Source organism: Bubalus bubalis, chromosome 2 (assembly GCF_019923935.1).
Source record: "Bubalus bubalis isolate 160015118507 breed Murrah chromosome 2, NDDB_SH_1, whole genome shotgun sequence".
NCBI classification, from domain to species: Eukaryota; Metazoa; Chordata; class Mammalia; order Artiodactyla; family Bovidae; genus Bubalus; species Bubalus bubalis.
This window is the reverse complement of record NC_059158.1, coordinates 2,738,436-2,756,407: the sequence shown is the minus strand read 5'-3', so window position 1 is coordinate 2,756,407 and position 17,972 is coordinate 2,738,436. Positions and strand designations below refer to the sequence as shown.

General features: G+C 52.2%; 1 protein-coding gene across 4 annotated transcripts in view; it reads right to left on the bottom strand.

Moving 5' to 3' along the window:
* Positions 1-6,367: 6,367 nt before the first annotated feature.
* CDYL (chromodomain Y like) overlaps positions 6,368-17,972 on the bottom strand; it is a 99,904-nt gene continuing 88,299 nt past the window's right edge. For all 4 annotated transcript variants that reach the window (XM_044926672.2, XM_025265205.3, XM_025265203.3 and 1 more), the window contains exons 3-7: positions 14,868-15,124; positions 13,616-13,788; positions 8,895-9,105; positions 7,364-7,507; positions 6,368-6,666 (exon numbers count right to left, since the gene is read on the bottom strand). In XM_044926672.2, coding sequence (XP_044782607.1) covers positions 6,508-6,666; positions 7,364-7,507; positions 8,895-9,105; positions 13,616-13,788; positions 14,868-15,124 — 944 coding nt within the window. In that variant the 3' untranslated portion in view covers positions 6,368-6,507. The remainder of the gene's footprint in view (positions 6,667-7,363; positions 7,508-8,894; positions 9,106-13,615; positions 13,789-14,867; positions 15,125-17,972) is intronic.

Genomic DNA, 17,972 nt, shown 5'->3' with positions numbered 1-17,972 from the left:
TGCTGCACAGGCTCAGTTGCTCCAGGGCCTGTGGGAACTTCCCCGACCAGGGGTCGCACAGTATCCCTTGTCTTGCAAGATGGATTCTTAACCACTGGACCACCAGGGAAGGCCTCATTAAATCTACTTTTAACTCAGAAAACTTTAGGATTTCATTCCCACCAAAAAGTACCTTTTAAACCAATGTTGACATCATCCAATATCATTTTCACCAAGCAGATGTTTGTCGTTTGTCTGCATCTTCGGAGATGCCATCATAATGTTCCCTGGAGGGTGGAGAGGAATTTCTTGAAATGTTGTCAGTCCTTCCCCTGTTGCTAAGCAGTGAAGCTGTTTTTATTTAATTCAGTTCAGTTCACTCAGTCGTGTCCGACTCTTTGCGACCCCACGGACTGCAACATGCCAGGCTTCCCTGTCCATCACCAACTCCTGGAGTTCACTCAGACTCATGTGTTGAGTCGGTGATGCCATTGCATCCTGTCATCCCCTTCTCCTCCCGCCCTCAATCTTTCCCAGAATCAGGGTCTTTCAAATGAGTCAGCTCTTCATATCAGGTGGCCAAAGTATTGGAGTTTCAGTTTCACCATCAGTCCTTCCAATGAATATTCAGGACTGATCTCCTTTAGGATGGACTGGTTGGATCTCCTTGCAGTCCAAGGGACTCTCAAGAGTCTTCTCCAACACCACAGTTCAAAAGCATCAATTCTTCGGCACTCAGCTTTCTTTATAGTCCAACTCTCACATCCATACATGACCACTGGAAAAACCATAGCCTTGACTAGACGGACCTTTGTTGGCAAAGTAATGTCTCTGCTTTTGAATATGCTATCTAGGTTGGTCATAACTTTCCTTCCAAGGAGGAAGCATCTTTTAATTTCATGGCTGCAGTCACCATCTGCAGTGATTTTGGAGCCCAGAAAAATAAAGTCACCCACTGTTTCCCCATCTATTTGCCATGAAGTGATAGGACTGGATGCCATGATCTTTGTTTTCTGAATGTTGAGCTTTAAGCCAACTTTTTCACTCTCCTCTTTCACTTTCATCAAGAGGCTTTTTAGTTCCTCTTCACTTTCTGTCATAAGGGTGGTGTCATCTGCATATCTGAGGTTATTGATATTTCTCCCGGCAATCTTGATTCTAGCTTGTGTTTCCTCCAGCCCAGCGTTTCTCATGATGTACTCTGCACAGAAGTTAAATAAGCAGGGTGACAATATACAGCCTTGACGTACTCATTTTCCTATTTGGAACCAGTCTGTTGTTCCATGCCCAGTTCTAACTGTTGCTTCCTGACCTGCATACAGGTTTCTCAGAAGGCAGGTCATAGAAGGGTGATATTTTTTTAAATTGAGGTATAGTTGAATTACAATTTTATGTTTCCAGTGTACAACATAGTGATTCACAAATTTTAAAGGTTATACTTCACTTATCGTTATTACAAACTGTCGGCTGTATTCCCTGCACGGTACAGTGTGTCCTTGTGTGTGTGTGTGTCTGTGCACTCAAGTCATGTCTGACTCTCTGCAGCCCCATGGACTGCAGCCTGCCAGGCTCCTCTGTCCATGGGACTTCCCAGGCAAGAATACTGGAGTGGGTTGTCATTTCCTTCTCCAGGGATCTTCCTGACCCAGGGTTCAAACCTGCGCCTCTTGCGTCTCCGGAATTGGCAGGCAGATTCTTTACCACTGTGCCTCATGGGAAACCAATATAGCCTTGTAGCTCATAAATTTAACACACATCTCATCCCCTACCCCTATCTTGCCCCTCCCCACCTCCCTCTCCCTACTGGTAACTACGAATTTGTTCTGTATCTGTGTTTGTTTCTTTTTATTCTGTTTATTTATTTGTCTTTTAGGTTCCACATATAAGTGAAACCCTATAGCATTTGTCTTTCCGTCTCATTTCACTAAGCATAATTTCTTCCAAGTTGTTGCAAACGGCAAAATCCCATTCTTTTTCAGACTGAGTAGCATCGTATGTTGACGCCACATCCTTGTCTTCCGCTCGTCTGCTGATGCACACTCAGGTTGCTTTCATTTCTTGGCTATTATAAACAATCCTGCTATCAACACTGGGTTTCATGTATCTTTTCCAGCTGGTGTTTTCATTTTCTCTGGATATATGCTGAGGAGTAGAATTGTTGGATCATATGGTAGTTTTTAGTTTTTGAAACCTCTGTACTTCGCTAGGCACCAGCTGCACCAATCTGCATTCCGACTAACAGTGCAGGAGGGTTCCCTTTCTCCACATCCTCACCAACATTTGTTTGCGGTCTTTTTGATGATGCCTTTAAAAAAAAAAAAATTTATTACCTGGTGCTGCTCAAGGCCTTGCTTGCAGCACACGGGACCTTTAGGTGTGGCACGTGAACTCTTAGCTGTGGCATGTGGGAATCTAGTTCCCCGACCAGGGATCGAACCCACGCCCCCTGCATTGGGAGCAGAGAGCCTTAGCCACTGGACCACAAGGGAAGTCCCAGTGAGGCACATTCTGACAGGTGTGAATTGATCTCATTGTGGTTTTTATTTGCCTTTTCTGATTAACAGCATCTCTGTGCCGTCTTTGGTTAAGTGTCTATTCAGGTCTTCTGCCCACTTAAAAAAAAAAAACAAAACCTGGTTGTTTGTATTTTTGATATTGAGTTGTATGAACTTTCTATATAGTTTAGGTATTAACCCTTTACTGATCATAACGTTTGCAAATAATTTCTCCCACTCCTTTGGGTTGTCTTTTTTGGCAGTGGTTTTCTTTGTTGTGCAGAAGCTTTTAATTAGGTCCCCATAAAGCTCCTCATCTGTCAAGGACTTCCAATACTGTGTTGAATACTAGTGATGAGTAGGCATCCTTTTCTTCTTCCTGATATTAGAGAAAAGCTTAAAGCTTTTTAACCAAGTGTGATGTTAACTACGGGCTTGTCACCTATGGCCTTTATTATGTTGAGGTATGTTCCCTCTATAACCACTTTCTGGAGTTTTTATCATGGAGTGGATGTTCAATTTTGTCAGCTGCTTTCTCTACTCCTTTTGAGATGATCATAGTTTGTATTCTTCAGTTTGTTAATATGCCGCTTAATACTGATCTGCGGATATTGAAAAATGCTTGCATCCCTGAGATAAATCCCATTTGATCACGGTGTATTATTCTTTTAGTGTACTACTGGACTCGGTTTGGCAGTATTTTATTTAGGGTTTTTGCATCTATGTTAATCAGTGATACTGGCCTATAATTTTCTTTCTTGTGCTATCTTTGGTTTTGGTATCAGGGTGATATTGGACTCATAAGTTCGAAAGTGTTCCTTCTGCAATTTTTGGGGAATAGTTCGAGGACAGATGTTAACTGTTCTTTAAATGTTTGGGCGAATTTACCTGTGAACCCATTTGAGCCTGGACCTTTATTTGGGAGACTTTTAAGAATTTACTCTCATGGGGCTTCCCTGGTGGTCCCATGGTTAAGACTCCATGTTTCCCATGCAGGTGCACAAGTTCGACCCCTGGTTGGGGAACTCAGATCCCACACACCACACAGCATGGCCAAAAATGTATTAAATTTCCTTACTGTTAATTGGTCTCCTCATAGTTATTCTTTTTTCCTGGAGGTTTGGAAGTTCTTCCCTTCAGTCTTAGAAGTTCATACGTTGGAAGTTATCAATGTCTTCCAGGTTGTTCATCTGAGTGAACTCCGGGAGTTGGTGGACAGGGAGGCCTGGCGTGCTGTGATTCATGGGGTCGCAGAGTCAGACACGACTGAGTGACTGAACTGAATTGATACAGTTTGTAGTCTTATCTCTAGTTTATCTAGAGTGTCAGTTCTTTTTCTTTTTCATTTTGTGGTTTTATTGATTTGGGCTTTTTTTCCCTTAATGAGTCTGGTTAAAGGTTTATGAATCTCATTTATCTTTTTGAAGAACTAGCGTAGTTGCGTTGATCTTTTCTGTTTTTTTTTTTTTTGTTTTGCTCTGATCTTTCTCTCTTTCCTTAGGGTTCTGTTTTCTAGTTCTTGTAGGTGTAAGGCTGGGTTGGGATTTTTCCTGTTCCTGAAGTTCCTGTTTCCTTGTATTGCTATACACTTCCCAGAGCTGTTCCTGCTGCGTTGTATAGATTTTCAGATCATTGTGTTTATTGTTTTCATTTGCGAGCGGGCAGAACTCGGGGCCCAGCTGGTCCCAGGACAGGTGCCGGCCTGCTGGCGAGTCTGCAGGGCTGTGGGGGCCCAGGGCTGGCGTCTGCCTGCTGCTGGGTGAGGCTGGCCCTGAGGCTGAAGCTGCCTTGCTGCTCACGGGGGCTAGGCCTCTGGCTGCAGGGCCCCGGGGGCATGCCTGTGCACTGGTGCATGGGGCCAGGTCCCCACGGTCCTGGGCCCTCGGGTGGGCAGGGCTCTGTCCAGGGGTGGCTGTGGTTTCGTTGTGTGTGCTGGCGGGTGGGGCCGTGTGGCCAGTGACATCTCAGTCCTGGAGCCCACAGGCTGGTGGGTGAGGGAGGGGCTGGGTCCCGAGGCCAGTAAGCTGGAGGGGGTCCAAATGGCACTGCCAGCACCTGGGTCCAAACAAGCACCACAGTGTCCATGCCCCAGGGCGAGCGCTGGTTGCCCCCCACCCACCTCTCCAGGATCAGGGGGTAGGCCGGAGCCAGGTGCCTTGCCAGTGACTGCTGCAGACACCTGGACTGGGAGCCCAGCACGGGGCTGCCTGCTCCTGCAGGAGACTCGGACTGCACTCCGGTGTGTGGGCTGCCCGACGGGCAGAGGACCTGATGACGTTGCGACTGTCCCTCCCACACACGCTGACCGTTCTTTTTACCTGTAGTTGGAGGAGATGTTTTCTGGAAGGTTCTGGGCTTTTTCACGGACGGTAGTTCTGCACACAGTTTTTGTTTTTGGCATGCCCATGACAGGTGAGCTCGGGGTCTTTCTACAGCATCATGGCTGATCTCCTTGAGGATGTTCGTTATTACTATACGTGTCGGTACCGAGGTCCCTTGGTGGATGGGTCCAGCTCCTTTCAACTGTACCAATGTGATATGCCTGCCTGTGCCTGTTATTTCACACAAAAAGTAAACATGAGAAACTTTAGAAGTGAAGAAAGAATTAAGAGAAACATTTTAAATGTGTTAAGAAATATTAGTTTTATTTAACCAGTTTTCACAGCTGAATATTTATTCTATAAAAACTTTACAGATTGTACAGTTTATATATAGTTCAAACTACAGAACGAAAAAAGTAGGTCCCACAGATGCAAAAATACTGCACCAAGCAATCCAAGTAAAGGCAGATTTACACTCGGTAAGCTCTCCACGAGGCCGGGAGGAGGTCGGTTCTAAGTAGAAACTTCAAAACTGTACAAAAATAAGGTTTGATTTTATTTCACTCTTCATACATTCAATATGATTGCAAGCTCAGAAGCCTGACGGGGGGACAGGCTTCTGGAGTCGTCCCCACCCCTGGCGGGAATGTGGACGTCTATTTACACAGGGCACTCTCGGACAGCATCCTGTACTTGGTGTATTGTGTAGACGAGAAAGCAGAGACCAAGAACATGAAACGTCGATATTATAAGGTAGTTTTCTTAACAAGGAGTTCCTGCATTTAATAGTGTGCCAAAAGAATTTTAACTTATTAAATAAAATATATTCTAAGTGAACCTAAAAATTACACTTTATAAACATAAAAATACTTTTTATTTTTGGTGTAATACATCGATCATATCTGCAAATAGAAAACCAAAACGGTATATAAAGTAGTAGTTTTCACCCAGCAACAAGAAGCATTTATGTAGTTATTTTTCAAAAGGGTCAGAAAAACTAATTATAAACCTGCTAAGATTAACTTATAACTTAAGATACCTACTGAAGCTAGTCAGTGATTCACTAACACTGCAAAACAAGCCTTCCCCCAGAGAGAGTGGCTTCTTCCTGTTAACTGGGTAAGAATCACACATTTAAAAAAGAAGGAAGAATCAGTTGCTATCTCAGCATGAATCCTAGGCGTATTTTACTTTGGGGGTATATCCATCAGTGGGTGTTTAATCAGAAATACTTATCCAAAAAGGTAAGTCTTCCACATGATTTAGAATTTTCTATCTCTGAGGCTTTGGACCTCTTAGAGATAAGGATACATCTCATATCTTTCCATATTTCTCTTTGGGGCAGGGATGGCGAGGCTGGCTAACACCTCTTTCTTTTCTTCTAGAAGGAAAAAAAACAAGGAAAACATTGTTTCAGACTTTTCTGACACCCAAACCAAGAAAACACACTTTTTTATACAGTACTAGCTGAAGATAACAAAAATTAGAGCCTCAAAGAGCAACCCAGAGCTCACCTTTATACTTTTACACTTGTGTGTGTGTTAAGTATAAAATAATGACGTTTGGACAAAGGAGTTTTGTAGTTATTTATTTTAAAGTTACAGTACTTAAAAACTCCTTGGCAATAAATAGCTTGGCTGTCTCAAGTCCTGCTTCCCAGTAGGAGCTCCGGGCGAGCCTGGCCCGGGCAGTGAGGTCGGGCAACCCGGCCGTCAGAACTCATCGATCTTCCTCTGCAGGTACTTGAGCATGGAGTCCATGCCCTGAGCCGAGCCCCAGATCTTCTTCAGCACCTCGCACTCCCGCTCGTTGGCCTGCTCCAGCTCCAGCCTCATGTTGCAGCGCACAAGGGCCTTGGATTCCTCGAGCACCTGCGCCAGACGACAAGCAGGGAGTGAGTGGGGACTGTGGCTCCAAGCGCTGGTGCCTCGCAGCCCCTACGCTTCTGGAAGCAGATACCAGACCCGAGGCGGCACCTGGCAAGAGGAGGGCTTCTGCTAATGCATGCCAGGCCTGACGAGCGTGTGACACACATTTCACCCACTGTGGGTGCGGGGCAAACTCTCGACTTCAAAGGGCTGTTAAGCTATTTCTTGACAGCCATGCTCTCCACACCCTGGGCCTGCCCTGGCAGCAAGACCAGCTTTGGGCCTGCGCTAGCTTTGCAGGAACCCCACCGGTGATGCCCACCCCTGGGAGGCTCGCTGGGAAAGCCCACCGAGGGGACTTCTAACCAGAACTTACTCTCTGTAATGGGTTGCTGCGATGTCTGGGACAGCTTACACGGGAGCTGTGTCAGTTAACAGGAAATAACGTTTCACCCTCTCATTTGCTAAACGCACTTTCGTAAGTGCTGGACACACGCCAACAAAACACAAACCTACGTTCACTGAGGGGAGAAAACGCGTGGAGAAGTGCAAGGCTTTGGAAACGGTCAAGAATTTAGCAAGAATGCTCTTTGTACACCTCCACGGGACGTTTCTCTGCGCCTACGTCTAACTGCGCTCCCTTGGCTCCTGGCTCTGCGTGCACCCTGCAGAGAAAGGGCGGAACAGGAGCTGGACGTACGACGGGGTTGCAGGAGGCGAGCTCCTTGATGCGGACCATGACTTCCTGGGTGAAGGTCCCAGGCCAGAACACCTGGGAGACCAGCCCTTTGCCGCACGCCTCCTGTGCTGTTAGCTTCCGCCCGCTGAGCAGCATTTCATTCGCCTGGAAGAAAGAAGAGCAGAGCCTGTGTGAGCCGTGGGGAGAGGTAGCAGGGAGACCCAGCCTGGAAACTCTGCTCCGAGTTCAGACGGTGCCCAAGGGTGAAGCAAGCACCGTGGGGAGTGGCCCACTGGCCGGGGACTCTTATGGAACCTAAGAGTCTCATGTAGAGCAGAACCACACAGACTAACCAAGAAATCTAAGGTCCATCTGCTGTAGATCTGAAGCTGCAGCGATACGCGGCTCTGGGGGCGGGCCTGGGTCAGGGGGGCAGGGAGCCGAGCTGAGGCGGCAGGGGGTGCCCACCATGTGAGGAGCAGCGGATGCAGCAGGGCCTTGGGCGGCACCAGGCAGAAGCCCTCCGGGGGCGATGGGGGGCAGGTGTGGCCGCCCCTCCCGAGGACACATCTCTCCTCGCAGCTCTAGGCGTGGTGGGTCCCATGGGCCTCAGATCCATGACCACTGCCCCTGGCCACAGGCAGCAACCAGTGTTGTCCTGCCTCACCAGGACGGCCCCTGAGGCCCACGGGGGGCAGCCAGGTGGGGGGAGATGGAGCGTCCGTTTCCTGCCCCTTTTTTCACCTACTAATTTTAACGTCTGGTGGGGCTTCCTGCCTGAGGCAGGGATCCTGTTGAGGCCTGCTGTGTCTTTCCCAGGCGGGGGAAGGCGAGTTCTGAACCCAGAGGAGCGGCCCTGCACACAGGCCGGAGGTGGAGCCACCCAGCTGCTAGAGGCCATCAGGACAGCCGCCAGACCCCCAGGGACTCTGTCAAAGGGCAAAGCTGGAGCCTGCGCTCAGCAACGAGACACAAAGCCACCAGCTGCTCTGGCCCATGGCAGGCGAGGGTGCCCGGAGCTCCCGGGTGGGCGGGGGCTGCCTCACAGTTTGGCTTCTCCACGCCCACCTCCTCCCCAGTGACTGCTTCTGTAGCCCCCCGCCCGCCTCAGCCTCCTGCCCTGGTTGTAGGAGCAAGGACCACAACACATCCTTTCCAGAGATCCAGAGCTACAGCCCGGACTCCTGGCGTGGTGGGTTATGCAGCAGAGCAATTCTGCCCCTGAGGCGTCCTTCAGAAGTGCAGCTACCAGGCTATCAGGTCAACGCCCTTTCCACTGCAAACTCAGGTTGGTTTGGGTTACAGACCAGGTATCCACCACTGGGGAGGGTCAGTGTTAATTATGCAGGCATGGAGGCACCTCACCAAAAGGCGTCAATACACATGCTATGAACCAAACATGACAACTTCCCACGGGTTCATGAATGAGGACAAGAGCTGACCGACTCGAGTGTTTGATGGGAACTGCCCCCAGAGCGACACCTGTCTACAGTTAGGAGAAGCGGTAACCGAGGACGGGTCCCAGGACGAAGTGTTGAGAAGGGGTACTCACAGATGCTCCTCCCATAATCTTCGGGAACATGACAGTGGAACAGCCGTCTGGACTCTGCCCAAAGGTGGTGTAGGGCGTCTGGAACCACGCCTTTTCATTGGCCCAGACCACATCACAGAGAGGCAGGATGGATGCGCCTAGCCCAATGGCCGGGCCATTCACGGCTACGATAATAGGCTTCTTGAACTGAATGAAGGTGTTCACAAAGTTTCTAAAACAGAAAACAAATGGGGGATTACTCAAAACACTGCATATTTGAGCAACAGAAAGAAATCTACGTGTATGGAATTCAGTACATCAGGACGTGAAGGCCGTGCGCGTTGACCGTTAACGGGCTGACGGCCAGTTGCGTAACTGACGGCCTTCTGGCTGCGAAGGGCCCTGGCTTGTACCGCTGTGCTGCAAAGGCTGAGCAGCGCCCTGGAGGCTGGACAGGCAGCTGTGGCTACAGGACCCATGTGAATTCCCAGGGAGCGGCACAGCAGAGGGTGCTCTCAGCTTGGGCTCCAGGAACCCCGTCTTTCCCTGATGACAGGGAGGAGCCCAGGAAACCTGAAAGGCTGCAGACCAGTCCAGCAGCTCTCCTGCAGGAAAGAGGGCGTGGGGCCACACGGCCAGCCTGGGATGGGGCAGCAGCCTCAGGGCCTGGGTCTGGACTTGGTCTGTGATTTCAGTCAGCTCACTGATGAACTGAAGACACAGATAGTCCTGAGTTTATATGGACAGGATGGAGCGACTCAGACGCAGAGCCGAGACGCTCAGAGGCTGGTGCAAGACCCAAGACCCAACAGAGCACCCCGAGCCCAACACATGTCTGCACAGCACCTCCCACCATTAGTGACGACCATCGAGCAGGCCTCCCAGGGGGCCTGGGTTCCCCCACACAGGGGGCGAGGGGTCTCACAGCCCAGACAATGCCGCTGGTCTCTGTTTTAAGATCAGGCTGGAAAGCTGGGCTGCTCTTCAGTTTAGGGCCGGCTGGTGCAGCCTCCTCCCCACGCTGGAATCTTAACTACGTTCAGAGGCTGCATCTTGTGAAGACTGAACACAGTGAAGGAAAGGACAAACACGCTGGAAATGAATACAAGATAATTCCTTCAAGGCCATCTGAGCCTTGAAGGCTCAGAAGGACAGAATTCCAGATTCTAAACCCTACAGCCCCAGCTGCAGTACCAAAGGTAACAGTCTGGGTGCTGGTCCCGACAATTCAGCAATTTAATCTGTTCAGATGGGCTCTGAAAGTCACAACTTAGCATGCGGTCTCCCCTCCTCTGCAAACGCAGGCATGAGGGGCCATGGATTTCTGGCAGGAGGAGGTGTAGGGGGGTGGGTGGGTGTGTATACAGTGGGGAGAGGGGGCCTCCGTGTTTGGCAGCTGCACACCTCACTCAGGGGACTGTTCTCCAAGGCGTCTGCAGTCAGCCCACTCAGGGTCCCCGGAGGTTGGGAGGATTGAGAATTAACTCACGCCAATGAATGAGAGCGTGGGGTCCTGTCAGGAAGATCACCCTGGGATTCAAGAACACAAAGAGAGCCAGATAACCTCTAAAATAGGTCCTTGAAATAATCCCAGACCATCTCCATGAAGCTGTTCAGTTCTGCCACCTTCTGAGGATCAATGAACCGTGACGGAAATGCATCATCTATGCTCAGTTACAGACGACTGTCGACAAAGTAACCGCCAAGCTGTCTCCCAGACATTTTCCCCAAGTGGCCCCGCATTCAGCTGCTGTGAACGGGGCAAAGTGGAGATGGTTCTAATACTGACAACTGGAAGCCACGGACAGGGATGGCAGCCTCACAAGAAAGAGGGGATCAAACCAGCGTAACAATAGAGAGACCCTAGAGAGCAATGGTAGAATCTTAGACCGCAAGGAGATCCAACCAGTCCATCCTAAAGGAAATCAGTCCTGAATATTCATTGGAAGGACTGATGCTGAAGTGGAAACTCCCAATACTTTGGCTACCTGATGCAGAGAGCTGACTCGCTGGAAAAGACCCTGATGCTGGGAAAGATTGAGGGAGGGAGGAGAAGGGGACGACAGAGGATGAGATGGTTGGATGGTATCACCGACTCAATGGACACGAGTTTGAGTAAACTCTGGGAGTTGGTGATGGACAGGGAGGCCTGGCGTGCTGCAGGCCATGCGGTCGCAGAGAGTTGGACACGACTGAGCGACTGAAGTGACTGACAGAGAAATGGTAAAGGGAAGGGATACTCCATGCAGCACTAATCCTTCTCATGCTGTATGTTCGGAGAAATGTTTGGAGCTGAACTTTTCCCCCTAAGAAGATGAGTTTTCTTTTTTCTCTTTGCTTGGGATGATAGCCTTCTCTACACCTGGGGCCCCTCCCGGGAGCAGCATGAGCAGACCAGCCTGCCCGGGAGTGGACACCATTGCCCCTCCTCAGAGGACGCGACCGCGCCGTGCCGAGGACTCTGAGATGCCAGAGCGAGCACAGTCCGCAGAGAAATCAGTTTCATGTTAGAAACAAACAAAAGCTGCCAGATAGACGCTCACACAACTGCTCTTCTGCTCAGCAGAAACACGAGGGCTCAGCCCCGCGCTGCCGGAGGTGGGAGGCGGGAGCTGCCTGGGCCCCGGATGCTCAGGACCGTCTGTCTGCTGCTTTGGGGGGCGTAATGCAAGCGTATTTTAAACCTTAAAATAAAAACGCATGAGCATTCAGATGTGCCCCATACAACACACTGAATTTAAACTTCCGTTTCCTCTCAACTGAGTGAAAGGCTATGCTGGGAACAGTGGGAAGGAAAGAGATTATATTTGCCACAAAGTTAGCTTAAAAAGTGAAAGTGAAAGTGAAGTCACTCTTTGCGACGCCATGGACTGTAGCCTACCAGGCTCCTTGGTCCATGGGATTTTCCAGGCGTGAATACTCTGGATTGCCGTTCCCTTCTCCAGAGGATCTTCCCGACCCAGGGATTGAACCTGGGTCTCCTGCATTGCAGGCAGATTCTTTACTGTTTGAGCTACAGGGAAGACCTTTAAAGCTTAAAAAGACCAGTCAACAAAATCGAAGTTCTATCCATTCTTTTGGAGAATATCTGCCATCCCAGACCTCACCAAAAAGTTTAAAAACCACCTACAAATGGTAAGCCTCAGAAACGCTTTGGGGAAACAGGAACTGAGCTATCCAGGGCCAGTCTCGCCCTCTCTCAGCCGAGCTCCCCTGCACGAGTGCATCTGGGCCAGGACTGAAGGCGACAAGGGCAGGGTCAAGGGCTCATTTCCTCACGGGCTCTGCTCCCTCCTCAAGCCTCAGCTCCTCCTGGTTCCGCGGACTCCAAAAGTCTAATGCTATAAACCGATCGCTAATAACTTTATCACTCGTGTGCTGAATATTTTTATCACAGTTAATCTGCAAACTGGTTACCACCACCAATCCCAGCCAGGGTTAGCCCCACAGACACATGAGAAGCTCACAGTCTGTGCCTGACCTTTCTATTTCCTACCTTCCTTTTGGAAACTCAGCGGTGCTGTTCTGTGCCCAAAGAGTTAAGGAATTTGAGGCAGGACACCACAGAAACAAACAAGCAAAAAATATACACAGTAATAGCTTTGTGTGTATAAGCCAACTTTACACACAAAACATGAATTTCAGTGCAAATGAGCCAAGATAAAGGTTAAGTCGATCCGGTGTGACTATTTTTCAGATCCTGCATTAACAGAACTTCACATCAACAAAACACATCATTTAGAGAAAAACTGAGTGGATTTTCCTAAAGCAAGATTTGGCATTTCCCTAGAAGACCAATTCAGCTTTTTGTGGGGCATCCTGGAGTCTCAGAAATGGAGTGGGTCGTTGAAAAAAACAAGCATTTAAAGCACCTGGGGTTCAACACACGAGATGGCTGCTGATTTTTCTTCCTCAGCTCTGTCTGATCCCAACAATACAAGCCTGTGCCACGGTCAAGGGCAACCCCGCCCGGGGTGGGGTGGGGGAGGCGTGGGGGGCCTCAGAAAGCCATGTACGGCGGGGCGGGGGGCCGGAACTGAGGTAGAGAAACCAGCTCCCAAATCACACTATCAGGTGGAAATTCACTGTGATCTTACGGAAAACATGCAGCCACCACCTGAGGCATGAGTGTTGGTATTTTAAAAAGAACATTCAGTTCAGTCGCTCAGTCGTGTCTGACTCTTTGTGACCCCCATGGACTGCAGCATGCCAGGCTTTCCTGTCCCATCACCAACTCCTGGAGTTTACTCAAACTCATGTCATTAAGTTGGACCCTTCTTGTGTGACGTTATAGAACTAGCGTGTCATAAAGCCTAGTTGGTTGATTCTGGAGTTGACCAAATGTAAGTTATCACATGAAGGAGGGGGCATCTGTGCTGCAGGCCCTGAACACACATGGTGGATACTCCAGCCATGTGCTGCCCTGGGCTCTCCCCCAGACCCTACCCCCCTCCAACATGTGCTGGGCTCAAGCCAGCCTTGACATCGGCTACCTGCTTGAGGCAAGCTGCCCACAGAACAGACAGATGTGTTAACTCTTGCTAGCAGCGGGTCTCAGGGAGGAGACCCGTCACGGGGTCTGGTTCACGCCGGTGATCTTGTGGACCAGGGTGCGTACCTGATGGCCTTGGCCATCTTCCGGAAAGGAGACCCTCACTCCTTTCATCACTTATTTCAGGGGAGGAGACCCCCACCAGCAGGGTCCGGCTCACGCCGGCCGTCTCACGGAGCGGAGTGCTTACCTGATGGCCTCGGCCATCCTGGCGCTCTCCCTCTTGCGGTCGTCCGTCAGGCGCCGGATGAAGTAGATGAAGTCCAGGCCGCAGCAGAAGACGCTGCCCACAGCGCTCAGCAGCACCAGCTTGCTGTCGTCGGCCGCGGCCGTGCTCAGCGCGCTCTGCAGCTCCTTCATCACCTGAAAGGCACCCAAGAGTGTCTGCTCACCGCACCATCCCGACTCGATTCACTGGAAGCGGGTTCACGGCCTGACACTGCTTCCCACATCTACCGAGTGGCTCGCGATTTCCTTCTTTTCTGAAGCTGGGGGTGGGGAACAGTGGGGACCGAGTGTCGTCAAAGAGCTCGTCGGGAATGCAGTGTAACTCGGGGGACGTGTGCATCTGAGTCGCTAAGCAGTGCTGTCCCCGTGGCTCCTGGCGGGCAAGTTCTGTTCTATCCTCTTGGCATTTCTGCAGTTTGGACAGCAGGTGGCACATGCCACCAGTGCAAAGAAGCGGCTGGTCTGGTGCTGCTTCGTTTTTTGACACAAGCCTCCCATTCTTGGGACAGAAACCTCAAGTTTGGCGCCAAGTGCGGTAAGAGGAAATCCAGCATGGAGGTGTTTTCGGGGCACCAGCCATTTACAACGGTCCCTACGAAGCACTTACAAACACCAGTGTTCTAATGAGGTGCCAGGGACCAGCCCGGACCTGGTGCGCCCTGACCACTGGCCGACACTGAGCTGAAAGCCTGACCTACCATCCACAGGTGGGAAACGAACTATCAGAACTTACAATTTTAAGCATGAAATAGCTCAGGTTCAAACACCTCTGATTTTAGATATGTCATAGAACTAAGCTTTTGAGCCTCTAGGAGCACCCGTCTCCCTCACCCCCTGGAAGCTACTTAACGACCAGCAATAACCGTGTAGGAATCACTGCAGCTGAAGCGCCACTCCACGTGGAGCTGGAGGCTGAAGGGAAGGAAGGTGGGGTGAGCTTCTGGAGGGCTGGACCCCGGGGGGCCTTAACCAAGCCTGAACCGAGAGCTCTGGGAGCACACACCTCACACGTGATTCCAGGGAGGCCCACCCCCCGATCTGGGCGGACGAGGGGCTCTTGGCCAGGAGGTGGGGGCTCAGGGCACCCTGCACCTCCCTGCTCGTAGCTGGACCCGGCCCTGGGCGGGCAGGCGGGGGAGAAGGGCCCAGGGGAGCGGGGGCTTGGCCTGCGGGCCCGGAGACAGCGGCCCCGTGGCCCCTGCGGCAGCGCTCACCTCTGGGTTGAGCGAGTTGTTCTCGGACGACTTGGTGGACAGCAGGATGTGGGTGAAGCCGTCCTGCTTCCGGACCACGATGTCCCGGTACCTGTAGGCGCTCTCCGTCTGCCGCACGCTGAAGCGCAGCCGCTTGTCAAAGGGCTGGTCTCGCCTGTCATCGATGAACTTCCTCTTCCCGGCCGTCACGCCCGTGACCGACGTCTGCAGGGTGGTGGTCCCGTTGGCCGTCAGCGCGTCCATGAACGGGGAGGTGCCTGTAGGGGCCCAGGAGCACAGCGGTGAGCACCCATCCCCAGCCTGCCCTTGACTAGGGAGAAACGCCCATGACAGGCCCAGGGCTGACCGACAGTCCAAGAAGGTTAGAGACCAGAACCTCTGCAGAGTCTGCTTTCAAAGGTGTCTGCTGTCCTCACATGTCTGACAAGGAGCTTGCCCTCAGCCTTCCCTCCCAACAAAGAAAGATGGGAAGGAACAAGCTGGGGGGAAGCTGCAGGACTTGAGACTTTTGAAGAACGGAACTCAACAAGAACAGCTCTTGTGAAGATCACATGTCCTGGGCGTGAGAAGTTGAAAGAAAAAAGGAAACGGATTCAAAGAAATATTACTAGGGCCAAGGCCGTCTAGCACTGAGCCGAGACTGCTTCCGGGTGAGGGTCCACTCGGACAGACACGTGAAGCAGCCCCTGGCTTCTGCAGGCCTGCGGCCCCTGGGCTGCTTCCACGGGAGGTCTGGGCCTCCGTCCACAGTCCTGGTTCTGCCGCGTTTTCAAAGAGCCTCCTAGGCGGCTGGAGACAGCATCCCCACCTGCCACCCGGAAGGCCCGTCCCGCTGAGACTCCTCGCTCCCAGTACAGGGGGCCCAGGCTCGACCCCTGGCCAGAGAACGAGCGCCCACACACTGCAGACAAGACCCGGCACAGCCAAAGGGGTAATTTTTGAAAAAGGAGTTCAAACGTTAAGGCAAACAGTTATCCTCCTCCTGGTGTGAACTGTCTGAATATCATCTAACCTAGTAATAAATGTACAGAGCCTCTGGGTGGAGGAACGAAGGGAAAGAGACCTAAGAAAACTGGATGAGGCTTTACTAACGCAGTGAGAGAGAAGTTCTTAGAGAAGAACATTATGAGCTACAAGTCAAATATTTCCCGTGACGTGAAAGAAGACAAGCTGGAGCCGCTGGAGGATTGGGGAGTAGACATTCAGAAGTCAGATCATCTCCCTGCTAAAACAGGCAGACTTGCATTCAGTTGGTGGAACTGGAGATTTCTGAAGTTAAAAGCAGATTCACTCTGGGGAAAATCTGAGAGCAGTAATACATATACAGTACAAGACTAAAAGCGCATGGCAAAAGGCCTCCCCCCATCAGCCTGGGACCCATCACCACCCCGGTCATGGAGTCTGGTTTCCAGGTCTCCTCAGAGACAGGCTCTACACACTGCAGCACATACTGCACGACGCTTCCCTCTCACCCGCCGCCGACAGACCCGCACAGGGACGTTCGAGGCCCAGCGGCCTGCCTCGCTCGCCTTCACCAGACAGCGTCTCAGGCGCTGTCGTCCATCACCAGCTCAGTCTCCCTGCCCTTTTCTAAGGCTGCTCGGTGGTCCCCTGAACGGACGGTCTGTAATGCTGTTCACCAGCGACCCTCTGATGTTACCGCTGAAGCCGCAGCACATACCCCGGGCTGTGCTGTTCCTTCCAACGTGCCAGCAAACCTGCAGGGTCAGCTGCTGATGGACTCGGAAGCGGAGTATTTCTAACGGAAGAGCGTTTGACCAGGGGTCACCAGCGAGGGGGCACTGCTGGGTCTTCTGAGGAAGCCCTCAGGTGCCCTTCCTGTTTCTTTTAACCTTCAGGCTATCCTGCACTTGTTACAATGCAGTTTTAAGGTGCTGGGGGCGAGGTGACGGAAGGGAGGTGAGTGGACTGGTGGAGGTGCCATGCCACCCAGAGGGGCGGGAGCCCGTGGCTCACCCGAGCAGGGGGGACAGCAGCCAGGCTGTCAGGACCCGAGCTGTTAACTGGCACGGGGCCGGCCCTCCCACCCTGACCTGCTCCTCACGTCTCCAAGGGCCCCCCGGAGACCCCTGTCCACAGAGGCGGAACTTCCAGGCTACGGGTCCACCAGCCTGGACACGCGAGCTTGGCGGCAAGCTCTGCACCACTGAGGCGGCAGGTCCTGCGGAGCTCTCCGTGGTTCTGCATGTTCAGACATGGACTCCTGCTGGCTCGTGTGACCAGCCCTGCTGAACTGGCCTTCACTTCCCTGTTGACACTCTGCTGGCTCTTGGTGGACATCACGGGCCCTGCAATCTCCCAGGGGCTCGAGCCCCACCCCCACCCCAGGGACCCTCCGCTGCCCACCCCTGGGGCCTCGTGACTGTGCCCTCTTTGGGTGGAGAAGTGCTCACAGCAGGGCTGACCTTGGGCGCACAGGCACCAGCCTGGGGCCACCTCCCTCCTGACGTCTGTGCCCGTCCCACGCTCCCCTGGGGCCTCTGGACTCGCTTTTCCCTCTGTCTGGAACGTTCTGGGCCTGGAGCTCTGACAGCTGCTTTCTTCTGCTCATCTCAACGGCAGCTGCAACGCCGCCTCCTCTTGGACCCACGTCCATGGCCCCTCCTGGCACCATCCACGTGCCGGCGGCCCATTCTGGTTTCTTAAGTCCTCACCCCAGCTCTGTTTGTCTCATCTGACTTTTACTAACAAATCGTGGCTGGATGCCGCCAAGCTCCTGAAGGCAGGGTCCCCTCTATCGAGCTCACTGACACACCCCCAGCGCTCAGAACACGTGGTCACCGTTGACCAAGCAAATGAGGGGAGGGAACCCTGACACCCCTCAGCCCAGCCCCCTCCGCTCCGAGCGGAGGGTCAGAGGGCCACCTGGCCTCAGGACAAGCGGGGACTGGAAAGCCGCACTGCAGAGCAGAAGCCATGGCTCAGGACTCAGCGAAGAGGCAGACGCCGAGACCCAGGGCAAAGCTGCTCCCACGGCAGAGACCATGCGACACAGGCGCAGCTCGCCTCAGGCCTGAGCCCCGCCTGACGGACATGCAGGAGCTGACCGCTCCTGGGGGGCGGGCGCCGAGACCACCAGCCGCT